An 11424-nucleotide genomic window follows, 5' to 3' on the forward strand; every position below is an offset into this window, starting at 1 on the left:
ACAAACGATTGGCTATCGGGCCGGTGACGTCAATCGTAAAACGCAGAGTCTACCGCGGTAGCGTGAAGGAGGCCGCCAATTCCGATTCAAAGCATCTTTGAGCTTGAAGAATAGACAATATGAGCAAAGCTCATCCTCCCGAGCTGAAAAAGTGAGTATGTGTGAGCTCCGCTCGGAAAGGGCCGCTTCCATGCGTGCCCCAAGTTTCTTTAAGTCTTCTCCATTTCCCGCCATTGTGACTGGCGTGTGTATGCCGAACGGGGCCCAAGCCCCTTTCTGTCCATTTCTTATTCGGTCCTGAAGCCCCTCGAGATTCACACCAGGGTCTGGCTTTCGAGCCGGAAGCCCAGGAAATCGAAAAGACAAAAATGCATAACTATTTCTTTGAGCTTTTATTAAGAAATTCCATTCCTTTTTCTTTCTCCTTTTTAAATTTAAGTTCATTTGTAATTCATACATAGAAATCCTACTTACAAGGGCTGGGGTTGTGGCTCAGTGATAGAACACTCGCCCTGGGTTCGAATTCTCAGCACCACATAAATAAATAAAAGTATTGTGTCCATCTACAACTAAAAAATATTTTAAAAAGAAGAAGAAAGAAAGAAATCCTACATATGAATAGGGTACCACGTGCTGTTTCGGTACATTCTTGCCCTGTTGTAATTAAGTTAAACTTGAATGTGGTGCTATATCTTGTTCTGGTGTTAGAATCGTGTGAGAACATTAATTTTTCTAACCAAAAAAGGCTAGTCCTTTGGAGTTTTGTTCTGCGCCTAGTAGAATCACCATAGATGTCTTTAAGTAGTTCCCGGTTTAAAGCTTAACCTCCGCAAAACTTTTTGCCTGAACTTAACGTATGTCCTGTCTACGAAGTACTTGTCTTCTTTATAACCAAGTAGTAATTTATACATCGTTCTTTATCTGCATGTGTTAATTGGATTGCACAGCCATATAATCTGCCTTTTGTATATTCTGTTTTTTAGTGATCCTGAAAAAAAAGATAGACATAAAGAAGCGTTTGTATTTAAATGTACATTTTTATCAAAGCAACTACTGTGTGCAAATCCGTGTGTATTTTAATTGAATTTGTTAAAGAATTATTAGCTGGGGATAAGATTGGAGGTAGAGTGCTTACCTAACATGCGAGGCATTATTAAACCATAAGTTCCAGCATTAAGAAGAATAGAGATTTTTGTGACAACGTTTATTTAAAATAAAAATTATTTTGTTGATGAGCTGATGAATGAAGTCTTGTAGGTATCCGAATTCATCAGAGACTGGTAAAATGGTGATTATTTTTTAGCAAAAGGACTGTTCTCATGTGTAATTTTAGATTTCCTTCCTGTTTCTTAACAAATATTTGAGAATTTCAGAGAATGAAACTAGTTCTCATTCTTAGATGTTATGAATTGTTAAATCCTATCAGATATTCCTGCAAATGAGTAGATTTCTTCTTTCTTTAGTTTCCTGCAGATACTTTCTTCTATTTTTGTATTCTTCTCCTAGCTCATCATTTCTCAGTGATTCTTAAATGGGGCTGAGGAGTTTAGTGCTGCCAGCATCTAGTGGGTCAAGGTTGGGGATGCTGCTAAACATCCCACAAGATATTGGATGGCCTTCAACAACCAAGAAGTATCTGAACCCAAATGTCAGTAATGCTGAGGGTGTAATACCCTAGCCCAGCTAATTGACCCTCCCACATCTTAAAGTTTGCTGCCATGATAAGTCTTGCCAATGATTGACTGTGTTTTAACAACTTACCACTGTCTGCAAAATAAAGTCCAGATTTCATATCTTAGCATTGAGTCCCTCCACCTAAACTCCAAGCATCAAATCTTAACAACCACTGATATTTGAGTGTCTTTTTCTTCAGTCAAATTGAACCGTTTGTGTTGCACACACTTTCTCACTAACTGGGTGACTTTGGGCAATTTACTTAAACTTTCTGAGCCTTGGTTCCCCATCTATAAAATGGTGGTAAACAATATAATTCTCAGCTCCACATAAATAAAGGTATTGTGTTCATCTATAACTAAGAAATATTTTTTTAAAAAAAGAAGAAAGAATCAAGCTCTTGTTATAATTTGCTGCTAAACATAGGTCCTACTAAAATGTATGATTTTATTCATTATACTTAATAAATGTATTTTTATTTGTAAATGTATTTATTCCTGCCTACAGTCAATCCCCATGTGTTATTATTTCTTTGAATTCTTCCATGATACCTTTACATTAAAATTGAATGGGGCTGGGGGCATAGCAGGGTACTTGCCTAGCATGTGCAAGGCCCTGGGCTCAATCCCCAGTACCATTTAAAAAAAAAAAAAGTTGTTTTTTTTTTGTTTGTTTGTTTGTTTGTTTTTCTTTTTAATGGGCCAGGTACCATGCCTGTAATACCAACTACTTGGGAGGGTGAGACACCACACAAGTTAAGACCATGTCTCAAAATAAAAAGGGCTGGGGTTGTAGCGCAGTGGTAGAGCGCTTGCCTAGCATGTGTGAGGCACTAGGTTCAATCCTCAGTACCACATAAACATAAAGTAAAAGGTATGTGTCCATATTCAACTAAAAAAAAAATGTTTTTTTAAATTAAATAAAATAAAAACAAAAATGGCTGGGATCGGGCAGCTCAGTGGTAGAACAACCCTGGCAATCCCCTGTAACACCACCACTCCCCCCAAAAAAATTGAACAAAATTTCATATTTTCTGGCCTTTAACTTAAAGTGGTAGGAATTGATTTGGCTGCATGGCTTAATGTTCACATACTATCCTACTGAGATGGGATTTTTCTTATTTAACTGAAATTTCAAAAGAATACATTTATTGTTTTGTGTTGAGAACTGCCCTTAATACTTAAGCTTAATGTTTTAATATTAACCTATTTTGTCCCAAAGTCCCAGATGTGAAACACCTATAAGAATTTAAATATAAGGGCTGTGGTGTAGTTTGATGGTAGAGAGCTTGCCTAGCATACACAAGGCCCTGGGTTCAATCTCCAGTACTGGGGAAAATAAAACTTAGATATAGCCAGGCATGGTAGTACATACCTATAATTTCCCAGCTACTTGAGAAGCCAAGGCAGGAAGATTACAAGTTAGAGGCCAGCCTGGGCAATTTAGCCAAATCCTACCTCAAATCAAAAGAGCTGGGCAGGCTGGAGTTGTGGCTCAGTGATAGAGTGCGTGTCTAGCACATGTGAGGCACTGGATTCAATCCTCAGCACCACATAAAAATAAATAAATAAAAAGTATTGTGTCCGTCTACAACTAAAAAAATTTAAAAAAAAAGGCTAGGGGTGAAGCTCAGTGGTAAAGTGCCCCTACTTCAATTCCCAGGACTACCCAAGGTGGGGTGGAACTACTTAAATAAGTGCATAGTTATATTGTGATAAAAATATAATTGTAATATGATATTAAGTAATAATATAATCTCTAGAGTTCTGACCTATTTTAATGAACCTCTGTCAATTTCATTGAACAAGTTGTAAAATTGAAATCTTGGGACTTAATAGGTTAAATAAAACAATACTACTTATTATCTCAGGTATAAAATTAAATACTTATTGAATTGGATATAGTTTGATTGCTATTTTGGAAATAACCAGAACATAACCAGATTTTTGTTTTTCTGTTTTGATTATAAAATCCAGTCATTGAAAATTGGGTCAGTGAAGCAACAACATGGTATTGAAACAACAGTAATACTTTTGAAATTCACATTTAAGATTCAATTTAATGTAGATTAATATAGTCTACACATTCTGTTTTATTGTCTTGCAACATCCCAAATTTTGTTATTTTGTATGATGTCTAATTTAGGTAACCTTTTGATCCATCACCCTTTACGATAATATAAGATTTTTACTATTTTAAACTTCTTATTCCAATTGTATAAATTTCAGCAAATTATTGTACATACTTCTGTGCTTGTTTTTGCTTAAAATTTTTGAAACAGTTATATAATTTTTACCCCTTTGTTTTTTTCAGATTTATGGACAAGAAGTTATCATGTAAGTTTGTTGCTTTGTCTTGGTTTTTTTTAATTATTCAGTTGCTTTTTACATGTATCTTTAGTGTCCAGTGTTTGGAGCCACTTGATAAAAATTAAGCACACAGAACCTCTAATTCACATCCATTCATTAAGTAGGTTTATCAAAATGCTAACCAGACAACTTTATTTATCTAATTTCTAATAGCACTTAAGATTTTTGGATAATTTAATATAAACCCTTCCTCACTTTGATAAAATTAACAGAAATTTTCTGTGCTGTAATATTTGAAAATTCAACTCATCAACATTTTTTTCGTTTTAAAACAAGCTACAGGGCTGGGGTTGTGGCTCAGCGGTAGAGCACTGGCCTAGCTCTTATGGGGCCCTGGGTTTGATCCTTAGCACCACATATAAATAAACAAAATAAAGGTATTCTGTCCACCTAACTAAAAAAAAATGTTTTTAAACAAGCCACAAAGGATTTAGACAAGGAGCGCTTACTCTGTTTCTTGGTAATGTATAAGAAAAACAGATTTGTTAAACCTAAATAAAGGAGATGGGGTTGTGGCTCAGGGGTAGAGCACTGCCTAGCAGTGTGAGACACTGGGTTCGATCCTCAGCACCACATAAAGAAATAAAAATATTAAAAAATAAAATAAAAATCTGACCCATGCTATACTTGAAGTACATAGGAATTAAGAGCATTAGGCTTTATAGGTAAGCAGTCTTTAGTTTGATTGAATCTCAGCTGTGACAAACTAACCTTGAAGCTTATTAATTTACAACTTCAGTTCCAGTGCCCTTGGATAAAGTAAAGATATTATTACTGTTGAGGGTTCTTACAAATTAAAATGTAGAATTAAATATAAAATGTTTAGGCCAGTGTTTGACATATAGTAATGATAGTGGGTCAAACATCTCAGCTACCTGTGTCTTATCATACCTGGTTAGTAACGAATGGCTGTTAATGGATGGTTTTATTAAAACTTTTTCCCTTTTTATAGTGAAATTAAATGGTGGCAGACATGTCCAAGGAATATTGCGGGGATTTGATCCCTTCATGAATCTTGTAATAGATGAATGTGTGGAGATGGCAACTAGTGGACAACAGAACAATATTGGAATGGTGGTAAGTAAAGAGAAGACCTCCATTGGAGATTTCATTTTTGCTTTAGAATATGTATTTTGTTCCCTTACAGTAAATTTTGGAGTTAGAGTAGTTGACCCCATAAAAGGCAAATATCAGGGAAGGTTAAGACTTCCCATTTCCTTTTTGGTTTATCGTTCCTGAAAATAAGTTTTCAAGTACACAAAATCTTATAAGGTCCTGTAGCATGAAATAGCTGTTAAAAATCATTTTTTAACTTTATAAGAGAGACCTATAGTCAGTTCTTCAATAAAGTAGTAAAGTAATACTTGAATATGTATATGAATCCCCAAGGCACCTTATTAAAATGCAGAGTCTGATTCAATCGGTGTGGGATAGACCTTGAGATTTTATTTTATTTGTGTAAGTAGTTAACTTTAATTTTCTGATTTATCACACCCAAAATTTAAAAGTAGTCGAGGTAAAAGTTGCAAGGGATAATCATGACAGCCATTCACATGGGAGAAAAGAAGGGTGTGTGTGTGTGTGTTAATTAGACCCTTATTTTAGGGTAAACATTCCTATATTCATTAGGCCAGAGTTATGTGGCTACCAAAGAAAGTTTTGGTGTTGTGTTTTTGTGAATGTTTTGTTTTTATTGGTGCATTATAATTGTATATAGTGATGGGACTCATTTCATATGTGTACATGCACACAATATAACAATGTACTTTGGCCAGTATCATTCCCCAGCACTTTCCCCTTTTACTCTGTAGTCCCTTTCCTCTACTGATCTTTTGATTTTCATGAAATTCCTACCTCCACCACCTTTCTTTTCCTTTTCCTTTCTGGCTTCCATATATAAGAGAAAACACACAACCCTTGGCTTTCAGAGTTTGGCTTATTTTGCTTAATATAATGGTCTCAGGTTCCATCAACTTCCCTGCAAATGACATGATTTCATTTTTCTTTATGGCTAAGTAAAACTCTATTGTGTATACATACCACATTTTCTTTATCCATTCATCTGTTGATGGAAACCTAGGCTGGTTCCATAATTTGCCTATTGTGAATTATGCTGCTATAAATATGGGTATGTATTTCTATGATGATTTAATTCCTTAGGATAAATACCAAGTAGTAGTATAGCTAAGTCATATGGTGGTTCCATGCCTAGTCTTTTGAGAAACCTCCATACTGGTTAAGAAACTTCCATAGTGGTTATACTAATTTACAGTCGAACCACAGATGTAAAAGTGTTCCTTTTTCTCTCATCCTCAGTAGCATTTATTATTGTTTGTATCCTTGAAGACTGCCATTCTGACTGGTATGAGATGAAATTTTAGTGTAGTTTTGATTTGCATTTCCCTAATTGCTGATGTTGAACATTTTTCATATATTTATTGGCCATTTGTATTTCTTCTTTGAGGAGTATCTGTTTAATTCATTTGCCCATTTATTAATTGAGTTATGTGGGGTTTGGGGGGGTTTTGAGTTTTTTATATATTGTAGATACTAATCTTTTGTCAGAAGAGTAGCTAGCAAAGATTTTTCTCATTGTGTATGTTCTCTCTCCACATTATTGTTTCCTTTGCCGTGCAGAGGCTTTTTAACTTGACGCCATCCCATTTACCAACTCTCAGCATTATGTCCTGAGCTTTAGGTGTCCTATTGAGAAGTTTGTTGCCTGTGTCTATATGCTAGAATATTGACCCTATCTTGTCATCTAGGGGTTGCATAGTTTTTGGTCTAAAAGCCTAAATTTCTTGTAAAAGGTGAATATAAAGACCTCCAAAGAACCCAGTGCAATTGCATGTACATGTAATCCCACGGACTCCAAAGACTGAGCAGAAGGATCACAAGCTAGAAGCCAATGTCAGCAACTTAGCGAGATCCCATCTTAAAAATAAAAGGGCTGGGCACTGTGGCGCACATCTGTAATCCCAGGGGTCTCAGTAGGCTAAGGCAGGCAAATCACAAGTTAAAAGCCAGCCTCAGCAACTTAGCGAGATCCTGTCTTAAAATAAAAAAGGGCTGGTGATATGGCTCAGTGGTAGAACATCCCTGGGTTCAATCCCCGGTACCCCAAAACAAAAACGAAATTTGACCTCCAAGAAATAGTAAGGGTTAGCCTTGGTGGGTTGGGTTTTTTCTCTCCCACTTCTTCCCTGTTGTGCTAGGGATTGGACCCCAGGCTATATTTCCAGCTCAGTGGATATATAATGTTTGGTTTTTTCCTGAAAGTTTGAGCACTAGAGGGACAAGGATAGACCCAGCTTTGACAAATTTGCCTGTTTTTTTTTTTTTTTTTTTTTTTTTTTTTAATTGTGGTCCTGGGGGGTTGAACCCAGGGTCTTGAACATGGCTAGACAAGTGCTCTACCACTGAGCTACATCTCTGGTGCTTTTTTAAATTTATTTTTTGAGATAGAGCCTTGCCAGTTTGCCCAAACTGGCCTTGAGTTTGTGGCCTTCCTGCTTCAGCCACCTACACAGCTGAGATTATAGGCATGTACCACCGCTCTTGGCTATGACTTGTTTTTTTTTTTTTAGTCATTGCGAGGTTTATGTTAGTACTTATCTCAGATGTGTTTCCATTATTGCATTTTGAAAAGCAAATCAGTAGACTTGACTGAAAAACAGGTTGCACAACACCCCAAATTTTCCAGCAAATTGATCTCTACCTTTCAGACACATACCCCTAGAGCTTATGTCAAATAAAAATATAGTGGAATTAAAACTACTGAATTTGGGCTGGGGTTGTGACTCAGTGGTAGAGCAATTCCTAGCACATGTGAGGCACTGGGTTCGAACCTCAGCACCACATAAATATAATTAATTAAAATTATGTCCATCTATGCCTAAAAAAATTTTTCTAAAAACATACTGAATTTGCACCCCCATTACCACCCCAAAATTAGGAACTTCCTCCTGCTGAGAGTGAAATCTGAAGGGCTACAATTCTCCCAAGCCTGACAGGTGCCAAAGAAACAGGAGAGCTGAGGCCTGCCCACAGTCCCCTTTTGCTGCCCAGTCCTGTCTAGCACAGGCTAACTAAAAATGCATATATGTTCATTGCACAGCTCCTCTCCTACTTATTTTCAAGGATTTAAAAGGCAATATATGAAATCATGTAAGTTTCTATCTTCCTTCAAAGATGGCTTTGAATAAAACCTATTTTCTTACCAGTTTGACTCCTAATATTTCTGGAGCAGCAATTATTGTAGCCTAGCCTCTTTTCCCCCAGACAGTATTAGAGTCTCTGGGTAACAGAATCATTAACAACCAGGTTCTAATACTCACCAAAAGACTGTCACAGTGGTGCACACTTGTTATGACCTGGTGACTCTGAAGGCTGAGGCAGTAGGATAGCAAGTTGGAAGCTAGCCTGAGCAATTTAATTTAGTAAGACTCTTAAAAAAGGATTGGGGGGTTGGGCTGGGGATGTGGCTCAAGCGGTAGCGCGCTCGCCTGGCATGTGTGCGGCCCGGGTTCGATCCTCAGCACCACATACAAACAAAGATGTTGTGTCCGCTGAAAACTAAAAATAATAAATATTGAAATTCTTAAAAAAAAAAAAAAAGGACTGGGGGTGTAGCTTGTTGATAGAGCACCCCAGTGCCACAGAAAATAAAAAAATACATACTCCCAAGCTTCCTTCTAGCCCTTCTTTAAAAGTTAGGAAATCTTCATTCTAATAGAGGATAGATTATATTTTGCATCTCAACAAATGATTCAGAAACATCTTTGGCATCTAAATTTTGATTCTAATTTGAGAAGGGTTTTGTTTGTTTGTTTCCAGATAATCATGTGCTCATTAGAATTTTATCATATAAGGAATTGAACTTGGATCATGGGTCTTTCTGTCAATTTTCCCCTGAATCTTGCTGGACTTAATTTTCTTTACAGAGAAATTGGTTAAAAACAAGAGTACCTACTTGCTATGTTAGGCAGTCAGCTCTTTTACTTCAAATATTATGTGACCAAAAAAAGTTTTTCTCAGTAGACAGTAATTCTTTTAGCTGAGTCATCACTTTCACACAGTGATGATAATACATCAATTATATTTAATAAATAAACATTTTAAAGAAAATGCAAAAATGGGAGTGAACTTTTGACTTCTAAAGTAGGAAGAAGGGAAACAGGTTAAATTTTTTTTTCCTCAGATATTCTTAACAAAGGAGACAGTTACAATATCTTGTCCAAGTCGGTGACCCATTGTGTTTTCTGAGGGGAAGGGTTGTGTGTGTGTGTGTGTGTGTGTGTGTGCGCGCGCCGCATGCATACTCATGCATATGTGTTTTCATTCTGAGGGGGAGAAGGATAATTACCTAATAAGTCAACTATCCTCTTCTGAAACACCCTCCTCCTCCAAAGCTCTTGGTAGTATCACCTGTCTTATTTTCTTAAGATAGGATGACTTTGCTCCAGGTCCCCCAAAGAATATAGTAAAAATTCTGTGTATTTTGATGCTGCATGGTTCAGGAGCTCTTGCTAAAATTTTGTATGTATGTTTTTGTGTTTGTGTATGTGTGTGTAAGAATTGTGCTGTTGTAGGATCATCTTATTAGACAACTGCCCTGTGAAGAGGCTGCAAGCCAGAGCAACACTTAATAAAAGGAGGGATATTGATTCTGGATCTGATGTTTCTGGTTAATTGGTAGAATTGAGTCTTGAACATATGGCAAAAGAAGAAGGGCAAAGGTGTTCAACAAGTAGCCTATTCCTAAATACTATGTGATGAGGTTCTCAGATCAGAAAATCTTAGTTTTCTAAAATAACCTCTTTATCACCTTCCACTTCTAGGGTAGAAGTGTCAGACATGGACAAATTTATGAGAAAACTGGGAAGGAAGAAAGCTAGTTGTTTTTCATGTTGTGATCATTGTAATATTTTTTCATCATCTGTTGGTCAAAGGGGGATAAAAAAGGATGTGCTCATGGTAGAGCAGTTAACCTAGCACGCTTGAGGCCCTGAGTTCTATTCCCAGCACCATTAAAAAAGAGTCAGGAATTTTAAAAACTAGGTAAACTTACTGTTTAGCTCTCTACATTTCTCTCCCTGACTTACTAAAGTCACAGATTCCTTTAGTCCTCTTTACCGATTTTAGGGCATTGTTCTCTTAAATCCGCTCTTTAATTCTTTGACGTCTTTCACCATACTAGTTGCTATTAATTCCCAGGCTCTGAGACACTGTCTCACACCTGTTGTGTACCCTTCCAGTCTCATGCAGAGCTCGTTTGTTTATTTCACATATATTTTGCCCTATGTTAGAGGTAGTGCACCACAGTCCCTGCTTTCCTAGAATTTACGTTTCAGTGGAGACAATGTCATAGTGTGTGTACAATTAAAGTTACCTGAATGAGGGGAGAAAAGAGCAAGTTTATAACTATTTTCACCTTTGGTAATGGTCTACAAGCATGGCTCCACTTTGAATTTTACTTAGAATGCCTCCTTTTTTTTTTTTTTTTAAAGTTGTCAGTGGACCTTTGTTTTATTCATTAATATATGTGGTGCTGAGAATTGAACCCAGTGCCTCGCACATGGTAGGCAAACAACTCTGCCACTGAGCCAGAACCCCAGCCCAAAATGCCTCTATTTTTAATAAACACTTGGATAATCATATTTTTTATCATCCCACTCCTGTCCTTTCATTCTTCAGTTCTAGTTCACTGATCTGTGATCTACAGATCTTCGTGATCCATAGGGTCCATCAGAGACTTCTTATTTCCAGTCCCTTCCGATTTCCACTTGTTTTTCTATCCCTCTTGAATTTACTTACCACCATTTCATCTATGTTCTCATAAATATCCCCTCTTATCATTATTGATAGCATATTTACTAAGTCAGGCACTGTATTCCTAGGGCCCTTTCTAACTTCCGGCCTCTAAGCACCTTCATTCATATTTACATATGTTGTTGCCAGGACTGTTATTGTCTTTCCTCTAATCATTAAGTTTTATTTTAACTGGCAAACTATTGGTTTGCCGGTTAAATGCCCTCCATTTTAAGATTGGCATTTGAGACCTTTTAAGATTGGATACCAAGTATCTTGGTTTCCACCTTCCTTCATGACTTTCCTGTGACATTCAAATTAAACTCTTTCCTTATTCCCTTATACTTTGTCTTCATCCTCATTCTGTTGAGTATTTACCCTGTCGAAGTTCTACCCACTTTCCTAAGTAGGTCCAGCTGATATTGCACAAATTCCCTCCTAAGTTTTTTCACATATGTATGTACTGACATATATACCCTTCTTTGCCTGTTTTTCCCATTGATTTTTAGATCTGAAGGACAGGACTGTGTATGTTTTGAGTCCTGTAACTTTAAAAGGTGAATTGAATCAG

At 36.7% G+C, this 11424-nt stretch overlaps 1 protein-coding gene across 1 annotated transcript in view; it reads left to right on the forward strand.

The window, feature by feature from the left end:
• The window catches only part of Snrpg (small nuclear ribonucleoprotein polypeptide G), a 13427-nt gene continuing 2003 nt past the window's right edge, over nt 1–11424 (forward strand). The window contains exons 1-3 of the mRNA XM_046432239.2: nt 1–151; nt 3988–4010; nt 4996–5120. Of these exons, the coding sequence (XP_046288195.1) occupies nt 120–151; nt 3988–4010; nt 4996–5120 (180 nt within the window). The 5' untranslated portion in view covers nt 1–119. The remainder of the gene's footprint in view (nt 152–3987; nt 4011–4995; nt 5121–11424) is intronic.

This window comes from Marmota monax, unplaced genomic scaffold (assembly GCF_021218885.2).
Source record: "Marmota monax isolate L192 unplaced genomic scaffold, Marmota_monax_Labrador192_F-V1.1 WCK01_AAM20220418_F8-fsc00106, whole genome shotgun sequence".
NCBI classification, from domain to species: domain Eukaryota; kingdom Metazoa; phylum Chordata; class Mammalia; order Rodentia; family Sciuridae; genus Marmota; species Marmota monax.